The 17,537-nt window shown below is 36.4% G+C and overlaps 3 protein-coding genes across 3 annotated transcripts; all 3 read right to left on the reverse strand.

Annotated features, from left to right (window-relative positions):
* Positions 1–4,556: 4,556 nt before the first annotated feature.
* On the reverse strand, positions 4,557–5,658 carry LOC118752053. The gene is made up of 2 exons (XM_036486903.1): positions 5,604–5,658; positions 4,557–5,254 (listed from the first exon to the last, which is right to left on the reverse strand). Exons 1-2 carry the CDS (start codon positions 5,656–5,658, stop codon positions 4,668–4,670), a joined length of 642 nt encoding a protein of 213 aa, XP_036342796.1. The 3' UTR covers positions 4,557–4,667.
* Positions 5,659–8,127: 2,469 nt separating this feature from the next.
* LOC118752052 (myb-like protein U) lies at positions 8,128–9,375 on the reverse strand. Its single transcript, XM_036486902.1, has one exon. It carries the CDS (start codon positions 9,373–9,375, stop codon positions 8,128–8,130), a length of 1,248 nt encoding a protein of 415 aa, XP_036342795.1.
* Positions 9,376–14,343: 4,968 nt separating this feature from the next.
* LOC118752055 (plasminogen activator inhibitor 1 RNA-binding protein-like) lies at positions 14,344–17,075 on the reverse strand. Its single transcript, XM_036486904.1, has 3 exons — positions 16,248–17,075; positions 15,465–15,716; positions 14,344–15,401 (listed from the first exon to the last, which is right to left on the reverse strand). Exons 1-3 carry the CDS (start codon positions 16,870–16,872, stop codon positions 15,019–15,021), a joined length of 1,260 nt encoding a protein of 419 aa, XP_036342797.1. The 5' UTR covers positions 16,873–17,075; the 3' UTR covers positions 14,344–15,018.
* Positions 17,076–17,537: the final 462 nt, after the last annotated feature.

Genomic DNA, 17,537 nt, shown 5'->3' on the forward strand with positions numbered 1-17,537 from the left:
GAAGTCACATTACGGAATATCCTGGTCTGACATACCGTGCAGATTGTAAGGGAACCAGTTGGCGGCGGCGTGTGGGTGGTGGTGCGGTTGTGTGTGTTATGTGGTCTGTCGGGGCTGTGGTGTGGTATGTGATGTTAATATGTTGTTGTGTTGTGGTGACTGTATGTGGCTGCTCGGGTGGACTGAGGTTAGCCGTGGAGGCTGCTCTGTTTGAGCAACGGGGGGCCACGTACGACGTGATCCACTGTCGGTGTGTCCGTAGTCCTGAGCAGACTCTAAGGTGACTCCACCCCTCGCAGGCATTACACTTGACTGAGGTGGAGTTGTGGTGTAGTCGTCTCCGGCATACACAGCAGGTGTAGATTTCTGGCCCTGGGTTTGACTCGATGCCGGCCCTGAGTAGAAGAATACGTAGTGAATGTAGCCCTATGGACGAACAACTTCTGAGATACTTCGCCGACCTAAACGGGGTTAGATCGCCGAAACAACAGCCCTTGGTCGGGTAAAACCCGAGTCATTCCGGTACGTAGAACCGGCTGTCGTGGGAAGGATATCTTTATGATCATTATCATTGCTGATCACAAACAGATATATGACACATTTCAGATTAGCAGATAAGTAACGGTAGCAGTCCCTGGCCGAATTTATTGATATTTGTCAAACTTTAAATTGTGACGGGAGTGACATGTGACGGGCGTGACCAACATAATCTGTTCTTTTTACGAAAATAAGAGCATATAAACACTTGAAAGCAATTCGCACATATTCGCCTATGTCATAGCGTTACTTTCGTCAGCTTTTTTACACTGTCCAAGATGTGTTTTCTTTCAAAAAATAACTATTTTGTGTATTTTGTGACGGGCGTGACATTAATATATGCTTTGCTTCAATATATAATAAAATATTTAGTACTTGCACAAAAAACTAAAAAATTACACTTTTACAATGACGACTAATTGTTCTCTCCACTGACCGTTTAAATAATGCAAAAAAGAAAATAGACTACGAAATTCAGTCTTGTCAATTTTGAAGAAAATTAACCTCTGATTTGATTTTTGTAAATGGTGCAACCTAAAGTATAAAAATATCTGATTTTGATATAAATTTCGAAATTTTGGCTTTCAATCTTGAAAGTTAGATTTATTTACTCTTACTTACTAGAAATAATACACTCAAATTCTTAAGTTTGTTTTCGTTTTCGCAAAACGATAAGTTTCACAAATATTTCAAATTATTCTCTGGAACATACACATTTATCGTTATTATTGGAAATGCAAGACTTGGCATGTATTTTCAATTTCTTATTTAATCAATTCAAATGAACCAAACCACATGTTTCTAAAATATTTCTCAATTTAGATTTTAAAGTTTTTTCTGAAACTTGAATATAACACTGTGCGGAGAATGAGGGAATTAGATATCAGGTGATCTCAGCTATTTTCGAATGTAAACAAACAAAATGGCGCATTCCATACTTGTAAGCTTATACAATGATTGTAACTACCTCCTTTTTTGTATCGTGCATGAACCATGGTTAGTTTCATTTATTGACATTCGTTGAGGTTGCCGACCACTTGACTTTTAACAAGTTTATGACATTTAACTATGTTAAATCATGCTACCAGATTCACTAGCGGCAAAATTTTTGTTTCTTGAAAAAGTAAAAAAAAATTAAGTTAGTGAAGTTGGATCACGGTATTAAAAGAAAATTCTTGCGCGTTTCCAAACTGCAAGAATTCGGTACACCTGCGCAAAGGTTTGAAAATAAAGTTGTTTGCTTTTCCGAGGATAGTAAACGTAATACGATCTAATGCAGTTTGTTGAATAATTGCTGACGCAAAATATTTTTAATCCTCTAAACCAGAGGTTCCCAAACTTGCTTTTCTTGTAGACCCCTTTCAAAACATTACTGGTTTCGGTGGACCCCCTGCTGCCCTTTCTAACATATTTCCAAACTCATCGAAAAATGTGAAGGTTAGATGTAACGGTGAAAAGTGGCATCGTGGGTGAGTTCCAAAACTGAATTCGGAGTGGCGTTCTATTTATTAAAATAATGTGACTACACACTTGCAAGTTTTTAAAAAACAGGCTCTCCCGAGTGACCTGGCACCCAGAGTAAAGCGAGACGGTTATGTTTGCCAACATAATTTAGTGCAGACACGTAAACTCCTTTCCCTCCACTTTTTTCCACCACGTAGTCTATGGCTTTGAGGATTGTAAATACTTCAGCTGGAAGACCGAAGTGAAGTTTATCCTCATTAACTTCGAAAAAGATCCCAGATCCTGGCCCAGAGTCAGTGTGGGAGTTTGGGCTCAGTGCTGGAATTAAACCAGTATTCCCCCTCAGGGAACTCAGCATTATAGCATTATAGACACAAGTGCTCAAATCTCTGCCGCCAGCAATTTCCGCCTCGCTTCTCTCAGTGTTATACCAACATTCAATTCTTTTAAGTCTGCAAGTGGCCTTTAAGGCTTCCTTCCCTACGTATGAAGACACAAAGTGACAGTAAGTCAAACAAATTTAGTTAAATAAAGGGGCTATCAAGCAACCATTTTTATTCTTTGCTATCGAAACCAGATACATTTTCGTGGACCCCCACTTACAACTCGTGGACCCCCATATTTTTTTAACGCCAACGTAGACCCCCGTCGAGTCTCCCGTGGACCCTTGGGGGTCCACTTGGACCACTTTGGGAATCACTGCTCTAAACGATGTACCGTTATCCGTGGAAGAGGGAGGAGGTGGAGTTACTTGTAACCAGGGACATAACAGTTATAAGTTTTATAGCAAAAACGTTGCACCATAACAGTTATTAGATGAGAAATATCTTATTTCGTCGATAAGAGTTATAACCCAACGTTTACTTTTTACGTTGCCTGATAACTGTTATGCAGGAGAAGTATTTTTTCCGTTGCCGATAAGAGTTATTTCCCAACGTTTATTTTTTTACGTTGCTGGATAAGAGTTATTTTACAACGTTTATTTTTTACGTTGTCTGATAAACGTAAGATTAGGATATTGGTGAAGATGGGGATGGAGAATAAGATAAAGATGATGAAATAAAAGTGAGAGAGTGAAATAACTATTATCAGATAACGTAAAAATAAACGTCGGGCAATAACTGTTATCAAGCAACGTAAAAAATAAAAGTTGGGCAATAACCGTTATCGAGCAACGTAAAAAATAAACGTTGTGAAATAACTCTTATCAGCAACGGAACAAATATTTCTCATCTATTAACTGTTATGAAACAACGTTTTCGTTAAATTTCAGAATTCAGGCAACGTTTTCAATTTGTAAATTCGAGATAACAGTTATTTTTGGTCCCTGCTTGTAACAGTACCAATTTTTTGGATTCTCGGGCTGTTCTGATACAGATGTTGCTGCTAAGAAATTTATATATAAATAAATATAGGGTCGCAACTACATATGTATTTGGGACAAGAATTATCCACATGAGATAATATGCCCTTATGCAAAAAAAATAAAATATTTAAAATCTCATTTATTATACATAAGGGTGGGAAATAGTTTTCGATAAGGTACGTCCTATGTATCATATTCAATCCACAACTGTTTTGTATGTTTCCACACAAAAACACTATATTTTTTGCAAATACATAGAAATATGTGTCTGAAGTCAGCATTGATTTTGCTCATATATGATGCATGGACTTGTGAGACAAGGTAAAAAACTGTTCCCATGAATCACATGTGATTCATTGGACAGGAACCCGTTAACATATACGTCTAGTCAAAGGATTAAGCGTTTATTAAAAAAAAAAAGAATGCGGTTTGAAATGTGCACTTTTTTGTAAAATTGGAGGTGGATTTTGCGCAAAAATACTGCTGATGGCCTAACACGAGTTTAATTTTTCTTTTCGAAAATAATCATTATACAAATAACCCAACATTTCCCACGCACAACATTAAATCCTCTGATGTATTGTTTGATTGCTATCAATGTGGTAAGGTAGCTCATATTATTATTATTATTATTATTTCGAAGCTGGTATGAATACCAGCACTAAATGATCTATTTGAGCATTGGCTGCCGAGACCATCAGCTCTGAATTTACTGTTGTTTAAGGTTGTGTTTATTAGATTGTCATTTCTATATCTTTGATAAATTTGGCGATTTTTTCAATATTAGCAAAGCTAGGGGTAGCTAGGACGTCGTTTATATTCTGTGTTAAATACTGCTTTTTTTTGTGTTGTAGTATTTTTGGCAATTGTTGAGGATGTGGTCTAATGTTTGGATTGTGTTACAGGTGATGCAGATTGGTTGATTTTCCTTTTTCAAGATATATTCGTGGGTTTGTGTGGTGTGCCCGAGACGCAATCGTGAAAAGATTCTGGTTTTGAAACCATGTATATTTGTTGGGTATTGTGGAGGAGTTCCATCTTTGTTAATGTTAGTATAGTGATAATGTTTGTGGCTGCTACGCAGTTGGCGTGTTTCGTGTATTATAAGCGTTTTGATATGGCGTTTTATGTCAAGCTTTTCGATTTTTGGGGTGCGTATTATTGGTGCATTGCAAGCAAATTTTGCAGCTTCATCGGCGTAGGTGTTACCGTCAATTTCTGCGTGTCCTGGAACCCATAGGAGCTTAAGCGTTTTCTTGTTTTTTATTAACATATCTCTTATTTGATTAATTGTTAATTGTTAATTTCTAACTGCCTGTAACACCGATAGACTGTCTGAACATATCACAGTTTTTGTTTTTTTGTGAAGGGAAAATACTATAGCTTCGTGTATAGCTGCTGCTTCTGCCGAGAAGACTGAAGAGAAAGGGAACATTGATTTCATGCTAATGCAGGAGCCTGTTTCCGATGTTATACTGAAAGCATCGCTATTTTGTGTTTTAGACCCATCAGTAAAGATAATTTGCCAGCCGCTCTTATTGTAAGTGTTCGCCTTTTCGAGGAAGATTTGTTTGAATATTGAATTTGGGGTGTTATCTTTTTTGTGGGTGTGTAGTGTTCTATCGCAACATTGGCTGTCAAGAGTCCACGGTGGGTTGTAACTTCGTAGTCTATGTGGTTTTACTTCCAAGTTGTACTTGTTGCATAGTTTGATAATTCGGAGCAGTGAAGGATTAACATTGAATGTTCGTTTGGATAGTACCAGTTTTTTTACGTCTTCGGATATTATAGATGTATTTAAAAATAAAACTTTTGGTATTAAGCTAGTGTTGACATTCTGTATATGTTCCTCTAGTGTGGGCAAGCCAGATTCAATGAAGAGGTTATTTGTACATAGACGAGACGGAGCTTCATCTGCCTCGGGAGACACGCACTACACTCGCACAACTTCGCTCCGGCTACTGCAGCAGGTTGAACTCCTACTTGAGTAGGTTGAATGAGGATGTGCCGAACGAATGTCCGGCATGCGGAGAGACCCCACATGACTCGAAACATCTCTTCGCATGCCCGGAAAACCCGACAACCCTAACGGCCTTGTCCCTATGGGCAAACCCCGCAGAAGCTGCACGCTTCCTAGGGTTGCCGTTAGTGGAACTTGACGACAACGACTGAGATACCAACCGATCTGGGCGGGGTTGTTGTAGCCGCTACAACAACAACAACAACAAGAGGTTATTTGTCGTGGTGGTGCGAAAAGCGAATAGGCTGGTTCTGATCGCCTTGTGGTACATTGGCAGGATTATAGTTTTTGTGATGTGTATGAGTGTGTTTATGTGGACATATCCTTTATATGACAAATACGATATTAAACTAAGTCTGGAGAGTAGATCCCTCTTTAGTTTTAAAAGATGCCGTTTCCATGTGTAGTTTTTTGTGAATATTAAACCTAGTATTCGCAGTTCATCCACATTCTCGATAATTTGTTGCTTCAATTCTATTGAGTGACTATTGGAATCGCATTTTAGTTTTTTACAAATATGAAGTTTTTTTGTTTTTTCGAGGGAAATTTTCGCACCTGATCTTAAGGTCCAGTCATCAATTTCTTTCAGAATATTTCTTAAAATTTTATTTGACTCGCTATTGTTCTTTTTGTTGCACAGTATAAATAAATCGTCGGCATAGATACAGTGGTTAACAAAGCTTGTGTTTCTGTATTATAGTGCTTATTTCGTTAAACGCGATTGAAAAGAGGAGTACTGAAAGCGGTGATCCTTGGGGAATACCATTCGTTAAAGATATAATTTGGAGTAAATACCGTTTACCCTGACTCGGAATTTTCTATTTTGGAGGAATGATTTTACAAAATTGAAGATCTTGGGTCCAACTCCCCACTGATTTAGTTTCTCTAGAATGACGTGAGCTCCTATTCTGTCGAACGCTTTTTCGAAGTCTAGTGATAATATTGAAATGTGGTTATGGGCTGATAGCGTTTTTGCCACATTGTAGTCGATGTGTAGCAGGGCATCCGTACATCCTCTTCCTGGTCGAAAACCGACCTGGTTGGATGAGATGAGCCTTTTTGCCTCTGTAAACCAGACTAGACGTGTCGCGACTATTTTTTCTACTAATTTCGACAGGCACGAAATTAGCGAGATGGGTCTGTAGGATCCGAGAAGGTTGAGGTCTTTCTGAGGTTTTGGGATAGGGATGATGGTTGCCGCTTTCCAGTTTTGGGGAATAATGCCTGATTGGAAAATATTATTGTACAGTGTCAAAAGTCTCGTTTTTGTGGATAAGTTCAAGTGTTTAATCATGCTGTATGAGATGCGATCAAAACCTGGTGTTTTTCCTTTAGTACTTTTTAGGGTAGAATACATTTCATCCATGGAAATATGCACTTCCATTTTCATTGCTGTTGGATTAGTGGTTTGGTTTGGCGCTATATTTGATTTTTTTGCCTGGTTGAATTGATTAGGAAAATTGTTGTCGTTCGAGCATTGAGACCAGTTGTGAGCAAAGAGGTGGGCTATTGTTCGCGTTTCCGTTGTTGTTCCTTGTGGTGTTTGAATTGCTGCTATTGACGTTTGTGTATTTTGATTTGTTAGCCTCCGCACTTTGTTCCATAATTCCTGCGATGATGAGTTTATGTTTATGCTTTTTGCAAAATTTTCGAAGCTAGATTTTTTTGTTTGCTTCATTTCCCTGCGGAAGATAGCATTACGTTTTTTGTATTCAAGAAGATTCTGTTCTGTTGGAGATTTTCGAAAAAGGTGCCATGTTGTCATTTTTTGGTTGCGGAGATTTGCTAAAGTCTGGTTCCACCAGGGGACATGGGTTCTGGTCTTCTGAGAGGATTGAGGGATCCAAAGGTTGGCTGCTACACGAATTGCCTTTGTAATATTATTTGCTTCTTGATTAATGTTTACAGAAATCGGTCTCTCCGAAATTTCCTCTTCGACGGATTGACTGAATTTTGCCCAATCAGCAAAGTTGAGTAGAAATTTCTTTTCAGTGTGGTGTTTTTCGGTGTTGTGTGTCAAATTGATTGTGGTGATTATCGGGAAATGGTCGCTGTGATAAAGATCCTCTAAGATATTCCATTTGATGATCGGGAGCAAGCTAGCTGAGCAGCATGTAATGTCTACATGGGTCAGTGTCCCGTGCGTTGAAAAGTGGGTTGGTCTACCGTCGTTTATTAAGAAAAGGTCCGATTGGTTGATTATGTGTTCTATTATTTTGCCTCGATTGTTGTATGTTGGGGAACCCCACAAAGGATTCCAGCTGTTAAAATCTCCTAAAAAGATTATTGGTGTTTGAATTAAGGCGAGTGTATCCATTATTTCTTTGGTAGGAATCTGTAAGTTTGGTGGAAGATAGCATGATATTATTGTAAATTTTATATTAAGGTTGACTTCGATCGCTATTATTTGTAGGTCGGTGTTTAATGAAATTATTTTGTGGGGAATATTAGCTTTAATAAGCACCCCTATTCCTTGTTTGGCTGTTGTAATTGTTGATGAGTTTAGAAAATGGCTTAAGTATCCTTTTGGGGGATATGGGTTGAAGTTGTGTTTGCAATGTGTTTCTTGCAGTGATATGAAGGGTGGATTTTCTTCTTTAATTACGAGGTTAAGCTCATTGATGTTGTTAAAGAATCCTTTTATATTCCACTGTAATATTTTGAAATTCATGTTTTATTTATTAGTTTATATGCTTTGTTGTATTTATTTGTTATTTGCCGTTATTTGTTTATTGATTAATTATAATTTAGGTTCTTCTTCGGAGTCAGAAAGGGCCATATAATATTCATTTTTATTTAGTAGCTCTTGAGTTATTTTGGTGCATGGTGAGATAGTATTATTGTTTTCAGGTAAGTTGTTGGTGAGTTGTGAAGTTGAGGTTTGTGAATTATCATAGTGATCAGAGAGTTTGTTTGAAATGGATTTTTTAATTGTTGTTGTGTTACTAGTGCTGCTTAGGTTAGTTTTTTTGGGCGATATTTGGGTTTTTTGTAATTTGTTTTGATTAATTTTAGTCGGTGGGGATGAAGCGGGGCGTTTAGCAATGCTTGTGGTTTCTGTTGGAGGCGTTGGTGGTGGCTTGTTGGTGGATGTTTGTTTGTTTCCTTTGGTGATGTCTAAGTAAGTATGTTTTGGGATTCTTTGTGGTTCGTTTTTTTCATTGTATTTACGACGTGCTTCTCCCATTGAGCATTTAGCAGTTGTCTTTATTTTTAGGATTTCTTGGGTTTGTTTGAATCTAGGGCAATCTTTGTCTGATGATGCGTGGTTGTTGCCACAATTTGCGCATTGTTTGCGCGAACAGTCAGTTGGGGAGTGAGGTGGAAGGTTGCAGCCTTCACACGTGGCAGGATTAGTACACCGTGTTTTTGTGTGCCCCAAGAGCTGGCAGTTTTTGCAACGCATAGGGGTAGGGTAGTACGGTGTGACTTTAACTTTGTACCATGCCATATCAATGTCTTTGGGTAGGTGGTAAAGATCGAAAGATAATACAATTTTTCCAGTAGGAGTTGCTTTGCCTTCAAATGTGCGTGTGAATTTGTATACGTTTCTTACGCCTTGACTTTTTAATTCTTGTATGATTTCCTCGTCGCTTACAAAATTTAGGCAGGGCGCATAAGTTACTCCGTTTATTGTGTTTAGATTGTCTTGGTATTTGACTGTCACCGGGCATAGATTACCGAGTGTTTTCACTTTTAAAAACCGCTCAGCTACTCTTGAGTTAAGTGTCAGTATAAGCAATGATCCGTCTTTGAGTTGCTTTACGTTTTCTATTTGAGTTGATATTGAGTCTATTGCTCTTTTTATTACGAATGGGCTTAGTTTTTGTAGTTCATTGTTGGCTGCTGTAATTGTTATGTATTTGGGTTGGTTAAGTGGTGTTTGTTTATGTGTAAGTGTGGGAAATGTGTAATCGGTGTCGTCAAATTGGCTTAGTATTGCGAATCTGTTTGTTGATTTGTCAGGTGGCTCTGGTTGTGTTGGCATTTTGTTTGTTGGTATGTTGTAGCGGTTCCTTGTTTACAAAGTGGTTGTTATGCTGATGCTCCACTAAAGTGCACAAAAGCGAAATATGATAACGGGTTATTTGGTATTGTTATTACGCGAGCTAAGAACACTTGTATGAACACGTCCGAATAGTTTAAGAGTTGGTCGATGTAGGTAGCTCATAATTTTGTACAATTAGTGAAACTTGAAAACATATTTTTTGTCAAAAAATTTGAAATGGAACTACCTTTTTGTATCATGGTAATATGCAAGGGAAGATGTTACCATGCAATTTGTATAAAAAAAGTATCTTCATGCCGATTTTTTTAGCGGATTTGGCTTTCGGGTAAAGGTGTGTGTGCTATTTGGTTGACCATGGCTGTATGCATGATAAAAACATTAAAATCATATAAAATTGAAAATAAAAAAAAATTAAGTTGTTCACAATTGTTGTTGTTTAAGATTAAAAAATGAGAATGTGTGTGTGAGCTTGAGTTCAAATTTTAAAATTATATTGCTGGCAAACGTCAGACTGCCTCTCAATGATTTTACCTTGTAATGTTGGCTGTACGTATGTATTTCCATACAATCAGCCCTATTCTGCATTTCGATTACGTTGCCGCAGTCCGCTCCGCAAGAATCTAACTTAGGTATTCTGCGTTACGATCGAGTCGAAAGAGGAAGAGGAAGAGAGAAAACATCATGTTTGATCTTTCTCAGATGAGTGAAAAGTCCTAAATTCATCATGAACTCTATTACTCATCGCTCAAAGCCAGTGTTTGAGCACTCCACAACATTTGCATTTACTACAGAGTGGAAGATTTGAACGCAAATGAATTCCACTTTGAAGAAAGCCGTCAGGAGGAGGAGAAGAACAAAGCTCCATAGCAAATTCGAATTCGACAACATACGCACCTCTTTTTAAAAAGTTAGTAAAAACGAGTGCAATAATAAAAGCATCTTTTTTATGTAACTTCACATTTTATGTATGTATGTATGTTAGGGTGGGTAAAAAAAATCAAGTTTTTTTTTGATCCGACACACGAAAACTAGTTCCTAGGTACTAGAGGTTTACGCCGACAGGCTTTGCGGCGGCGGCGTGGTCAACTTCAAAAATATTTGGCGGCGGCGGCGACGCCGGCGCATCTGGAAACGCCGGCGCTACTGCTCATAAGGTAGATTTCAAAGAGCCATGAGGCTACTAATCTTATCATTTCAACTCGTCAGCGTTAGGCGTTCGCCATGCCAATTATTCTATTATTATAATTCTATTTATTTCATTATTGAATTAGTTTTAAATTTAAATATTGTTACTTCCACTTGAATTAGAATGTTGAGTGTCTGGCGCTGATTGATGGGCGAACAGAAGAAGGTCTGAGGTATATACATACATACATACATACACGGATCTCTATGTTCTCTACAGATCCGTATGTACTACATATTTAAATTTAAACAAATAAAAAAATTTTAGAAGTTTAGTTATTGGGGTAATTTATGTCGCTCTCAATAAATAACTTCAACCCTGTGTAGAAAACATTGCGATGCGATGGAGCAAAACCTTCCTGGGGTTAGACCATCACTAAGGAATGCTAACGTAATTTTCACATAGCCACCTAGTACTTGTATACGTATGTGGGACCCCAGAATAAAATAATTTACGAATGTAAATATTAGCAAAAAACGTGTTTGTTTAAAATACTAAAATATTATCTTTGTGTTATCTGCAATAATCGAGGAGTTCGATGCAAAGGGCTTCTATTAAAACTGCTTTCTGAGATATTGGCATTAAAGTTTTTGATGTGTTATTACTTTGTTGTTGTTGTAGCAGGTGTATAAAAAAGTAGTATTGTTGTAGTATTGAAAAGAATTGTCTACTGCGGAAAAAAATCATTAGATTACCAGTATTCGACCCCAATTTAACTGTAATAAACGCTTTCGTCGAAAAATATGTTACCTATGTTTTTTCTGAGTTACGCTATTTTTGGAAAAATAAAGGAGATCTTATTCTTGTCCAGTGGCCCAAATTATGCAAAAAATCTAATTTATAAATGTAATTTTCATTTCGTAAAATTGTGTTTTTATACAAGTAGTATTTAGTTCCTTCAAACGATGTATTCAATGTACATACAGTATCGGTCATATCTATAGCACGCCAATTCAAAGTGATATTGTGTGCCACTTATGTTTATTTATTTATTTTTAAGAATTTTCAATTAAAATACAGTTCTTTCTCTATCAAAACCCATAAAAACCCAAGTTTAAAAACTTATAGAAAACTACAAAAAAGTGCAACAAATTTTCACTAAATTTCAAACTTTTTTCTCGGAAGTGTTTGAATTTTTCTGAATACACAGTTTTATAGCCCAATCAATTTTAGTCTGATAATGTGCAAGTTTCAGGTGGCTAAAAGTTACCGCTGATTTTTTAGAATTTTTTTCGCCAAGGATGTTGCGGTTTTCTTCCATATACAAATAAATTGAGTTTATTTATTATATGGAAGCCAATGCGACAAAAAAAATTCTAAAAAATTAACGGTAATTCGTAGCCACTTAAAATTTGCATATTATCAGACTAAAATTGCAGGGGCTAAAAACTGTGTACAAAAAAAAATTCTATCACTTCCGAGAAAAAAGTTTGAAATTTAAGTTAAAATTTGTTACACTTTTTTGTAGTTTTCTACAAATTGTTGAACTTGGATATTTATGGGGTTTGTCCGAGAATGAATTAAATTTTAATTGAAAATTCTTAAAAATAAATAAATAAACATAAGTGGCACACAATATCACTTTGAAATGGCGTGCTATAGATATGACCGATACTGTACATCATGAAAATTTTGTACAAAATTCCTTAGGCGCCGAACGCCGCCGCCGCCACGCCGATATTTTCGTAACTCGGCGGCGGCGCGTGAGGAATGACAAAAAACGGCGGCGGCGACGGCGTGGCGCGGCGGCGTATACCTCTACCAAGTACCTCTAGAAAGTACATACCAAATCTTAGCTCTTAATATTAACGGGGACATTATGCTCATCATAGTTTTCCATTTTCAATTTAGTCTCATATAAAAAAGGTCATATCTTATCACCAATAGATCGTTAAACCAGTAGCATCGTCAATATTTATAGGAAATTGAACGCTCCACAAAAATGGTCTAATATACTCTTTTGGTTAATCTAAACATTTAAAAGATATTTAAGGCCAAAGATTGAAGTATTTTAAGGAAAATAACTGTTTGTTTTGAATTTTGTAACGTATTTTAAGGAAAATAACTGTTTGTTTTGAATTTTGTAACTTACTTAAAAATATTTTCATATGAGTTTCAATTATTTCTATAGGAAATTAAACGCTCTACAAAAAAAGGTCTGATGTAGTTAATCGATTACTCTAACCATTTATAAGATATTTGCAGTAGAATCCCAATGCCTGATTTTAATGGTTTTTCAATAAATATTTTCAATTTATGAATTTTGAAAATATTCATGAGAATTTGAGTATCAATTTTTATCAAAAGAAAAAATATATTTTTGTATCAGTACTGTATTGAATTATAAAATTTCATATGGCGAAATAGATTTTTTTTCTGCTGATAAGTTTGATGATATTCCTTAAATAAAAACCTTCTTTTTCTGAAATAGATCATAAATTATCTCAAAATTCATTAATTAAATGGATAAATTGGAGATATTTATTAAAACTATTAAAATCAGTACAGTAAAACTACATGAGACCTTTTTTGTAGAGCATTTAATTCCCTATAGAAATAATTGAAACTCATTTGGCAATAATTATTTTTTAGTAAGTTACAAAATTCAAAACAAAAAAAAATTATTTTCCTTAAAATACTTCAATCTTTGACCTTGAATATCTTTTAAGTGGTTAGATTAATGAAAAAAATATATGTGAAACCATTTTTGTAGAGCGTTCAATTTCCTATAAATATTGACGACGCAACTGGTTTAACAATCTATTGGTGATAAGATATGACCATTGTTATATGAGACTAAATTGAAAATGGAAAACTATGACGAGCATAATCTTCCCGTTAATATTAAGAGCTCAGGTTTGGTAAGTACTTTCTAGAGGTACCTAGGTACTAGTTTTCGTGTGTCGGATCCAAAAAAAATACTTTATTTTTTTTTTACTCACCCTAATGTATGTATGTACATACTTCTATTAATTTGATATACAAAGAATAAATTGTATTTGCATTTCACAGTCTTATTTATAGATAATGAAAACAAAAACGCCTGTGCTTCCTCTTTGAAAACCTCGCACAATATCCCCTTTGGCTCCTAATATTTGAGCCAATTTTTCGTATTGCCCGTATTACCGCTCGCGAAAACACAGAAATCGAGAAAATTCATTTATGATGACTTACAATCATGCACAGTATATTTTACTTATTTTTTTATAAATTTTATTATTTAAACCCACGAAAATAACAATCGAAACGTTCTCCGTCAACAAATTTGCAACCTAGAAAAACGGAACTCCGATCGAAATGTAGAATAGGTATAATCGTAAATTTCGAAGATGGATCGAAAGGAAACGGAACACAGAATACCAAAGTTGCCAAACGGAGAACATTTCGATTCGAGTCGAAATGCAGAATAGGGCTGAATTGTAAGCAGTTTTCATTTGGGTAATTTTCATTCTTAGTTTCCAAATATATGTATGTAATTAAAATCTGTATTTAAAACTTAAAATTGTGTAAAATGCTTGAACTACATATAAATATAGATATTATTTAATAGCTTTCTAAAAATATTTCGTTGCAAACGCAATTATTGTTCAACATGTCATACCTATACCCTTAAGTATATTAAATTGGCTTTTTCTTTAATAGTAGTGTGAACTTTTATTTGCCTTTAAATTATTTTGTTAATACAATTAAGAGAGTTACAATAAAATGATATTTGCTTGGCATGAGAGTGATGATGATGGATATTTGCTTCGTTCTATGGATTTCATTCATGTGATGACATCAAATAGTTTTCGCTGGCTTCTAATTTCGTTCAATACGAACTGCTTAATGAAGTTCGTGTATTGTTAGTTTATTCATATTATTTTTTAAATTTTAACTGCTATAATTTTGCAAAACTCGAAGTAGTTTTGGAAATAATTGGAAAGTGAGTGACTCCCACATTCGGTATCATTTTGTAATAAACAAAATTTTAAATTTAAGGAAAAACAAAAATATACACATTATTTTAGCAGTGGGAGTACTAGACTTTATAAATATGTACCACAAGTGCTGTTGCATTGGCTATGCTAGTGTGGCTCTTGAAGTTATTGGTTTAAACCCTTTCATCTGAAAGCAATTTCCTCTGATGTTCCTTATTTATACGCTTTGACGCTGTTGTTATTGGGCGGCGTTTTGATCTGTTATTTAGTGTTAGAGGATAATATATTTATATTTCAATGTATAAATCCAACAGACTGGTAACGAAAACAGAATAGCTTGTGATAATTCATTAATTGTATTTTTATATTTTACTATTTATATAGTCTTTGAGTTTGAGAAAGCTTCAAACTAATCGTAATTCTTGATTCCTTTATTACTTGCTTGTTTATTTTCATTCGTTTAAATAGTTCTTTTTTTGTTTTTGATAATGCGCCTGCGTCAAATGTACAGAACTTTTAAGCCAATGTTGGGAATTGACGTTCGTCGTTGACTTTCGGTGCAATATTTTGCTGTCTGAAACCAAAATTGCGTTTTCCGCCTCGGCCAGTAATAACCCCACGTCCACCAGCGACTGGGCGTTCAGTAGCATTATTAAAGTTGGTGTTGGTGTTGGGAACGCCAGCTCCTGGACGAGGTCCGCGGCCACGCCCACGTCCACCAAAACCAGGACCACGGCGCCCGTCATTGAAATTAAATTGTATGTCGAGGACACGTTGTTGGCGTCCAACTCTCTGCGGATACATGGCAGGATCGTATTCAAGTTCCTCTTCGCTTTCATTGTCCTTTTTCTTATTGTTGTTTAGAACTACCATTTTCTTCCATTGAGTTGTGTCTTCACCTATAGTGTGAATTCTTAGTAAGTAAAATGGTTTTGTAGAAACATTTTTGTTTTGCTGCTTACCTTCTCCAGCTTTGCGAATATTGAAAGTTGGCTTTACTCGTTGTTGTTTTTGCGCCTTCCATTCGTCCAGCGTCAATTCTTTGGTTTCTTCTTCGACCGGTGCCTGGTCTGCCTGCTCATTGCCGGATTCTTCAGCCTTATCAGTGACATTGCCAGCTTCAACATCGCTCTTATTAACATCGTCGATAGCTTCTTTTACGGATCCCCAATTATGTGCTCCAGCACCGTCACGTTTGTCAATAGCTTTCACACCTGAAATTGTTTAATTTTGTTTTCAATCAAACACGTAATATTTAGGGCTGGTTTCTCCAACTCAACTCAACTTAGTTTAGCCACTTTTTGGACTTAAGTCAAAAGTTAGCCTACGTTTTACACAGCTTGGTCATGACTAAGTCAAGAAAATTGGCTAACTAAGTTAAGTTGAGATGGAGAAACCAGCCCTTAGTTTTCCCATAATGTAATAAACACTATTACACTGTGGGGTTTCCAACTGGCATTCTTTTGACTTTTGTTTTTTGTTATTTTAACATCCAGCAAATGCAAACGCCGGAAAAACACAAAATTTCGTTCATCTCCTATCGTTTTTTTTCCTTTTAGGTTTATTTAAAAGTTTCCTAATCTACTTCATGAAATCTTTGACATTTGGCACGTTTTGACATTGTTCATCCCGTCGAAGTTGTGAATATGCATGCACGTATGTTTGTGTTCCATGATTTTGATTAACACCAATACATACAAAAGCTTAAATAATTATACATACGTATGGATGTGTTTTCTGCTTACCAGTTTTATCGGAGCCTGATTGTCGGTCGAATTCACGCTTACCGCCTCGGTTACCACCTTCGAAATTGCGGTTACGTGGTGGGCCACGGTTTTCTCGTTCCCGAAATTGGCGTGGTTGCTGCTGCGATGATCCACCTTCAATTTGCATACCAAAATTACCCGTGAATCCATTTTCCCGGACATTGCGTCGATTATTGCGTTGTTCGCGAGTTTCGCCGTTTTGCTGTCTAAAATTTAAGTTTCTCGTGCCCTGTTGCTGTTGTCCACCTTGACCGCCATCACTAGCGGGTCCAGTGCGCTTCCGATTTGCATTGGCAACTGGCCCTCCTTGCTTGTTAGTTCTATCTGCAGCAGTACCCGCCGTCGATTTCTTATTCACCTCGTTTTTGTTCAGGGCTGATGGCTTATTCTCTTTCTCGGCTTGGTTAGGTTTCTTGCTCGATTGTGTCCTTGGAACACTGTCGACATTTTGTTTATTCGATGACTTTGCGAGGGGTGCACTACCCCCACTGCCACCAGCAGTTTTAACCTGTTTTTTAGACTTGATCGCAATATTATCTAATGGATCACTAATATCATCGTCCATGAACAAAAGTTCATAACGATTATTTCCAGAGCCATCCATAATTGGCGATTTTTTTAATTACTTCTCTTTTTTCTTACTTTGCTTCAGCCAATTTCTTATAAATTTGAACTAACCTTAATTTCTGCTTTCTGTTGCACGATATTAATGTCTAAGAACACATGCCCAGCATTGAAAAAGCATGGTATACATACAAGAAGAAGAAGAGTGCTGAAATATTTGACAAGTACATGGTTGGTTTAATAGTCAGGCTTGTGCGAAATATTCTCAAATACAGATGGCGCCCATAGAACAAGAAGCGCTATGCAGTGCTGCCGTTTACTTATTTTCGAGCGAAGTGAAAAAACTCTAAAAATGAAGTGTTTCGGAGTGACTTGTTTACTTTTCTAGCCGATAATTATCAGCAAAAAGAAGAATGGGATCATTGAGAGAATTACGGGCAAGAACGATAGAATACAAGATTGCGCATTCCCGCAGAATGACATTTGTGGCAACGGGTAAACAAAGAATATGGCGAAGAACAATGAGTTGACAGCTGTGAATTTGCAGTGAGAAAACGTGTTTTCTTCTCGATTCACCAAATTCTCAAGCCATCCTTGAATATAGCGAATTAAGCACAACGTTAGCAAAAAATATACAACCACTCTTGAAATGTGTTCAAAAGAATAGTTGTTTTCATATTCTCCAGCAAAAAACATCCTGTAACT

The sequence above is a fragment of the Rhagoletis pomonella genome, unplaced genomic scaffold (genome assembly GCF_013731165.1).
Source record: "Rhagoletis pomonella isolate Grant_MI unplaced genomic scaffold, Rhpom_1.0 Rhpom_scaffold_01189, whole genome shotgun sequence".
NCBI classification, from domain to species: domain Eukaryota; kingdom Metazoa; phylum Arthropoda; class Insecta; order Diptera; family Tephritidae; genus Rhagoletis; species Rhagoletis pomonella.

Excerpts from the sequence above, each read along its gene's own strand:
- LOC118752055 (XM_036486904.1), bottom strand. The coding sequence starts at position 16,872 with ATGGATGGCTCTGGAAATAATCGTTATGAACTTTTGTTCATGGACGAT. Across the intron at positions 15,717-16,247 it reads ATCAGGCTCCGATAAAACTG|GTGTGAAAGCTATTGACAAA; the intron begins GTAAGCAGAAAA and ends AAACAATTTCAG. Across the intron at positions 15,402-15,464 it reads TATTCGCAAAGCTGGAGAAG|GTGAAGACACAACTCAATGG; the intron begins GTAAGCAGCAAA and ends TTCACACTATAG.
- LOC118752052 (XM_036486902.1), bottom strand. The coding sequence starts at position 9,375 with ATGCCAACACAACCAGAGCCACCTGACAAATCAACAAACAGATTCGCA.
- LOC118752053 (XM_036486903.1), bottom strand. The coding sequence starts at position 5,658 with ATGTACCACAAGGCGATCAGAACCAGCCTATTCGCTTTTCGCACCACC. Across the intron at positions 5,255-5,603 it reads TTTTCGCACCACCACGACAA|ATAACCTCTTCATTGAATCT; the intron begins ATAACCTCTTGT and ends GTCTATGTACAA.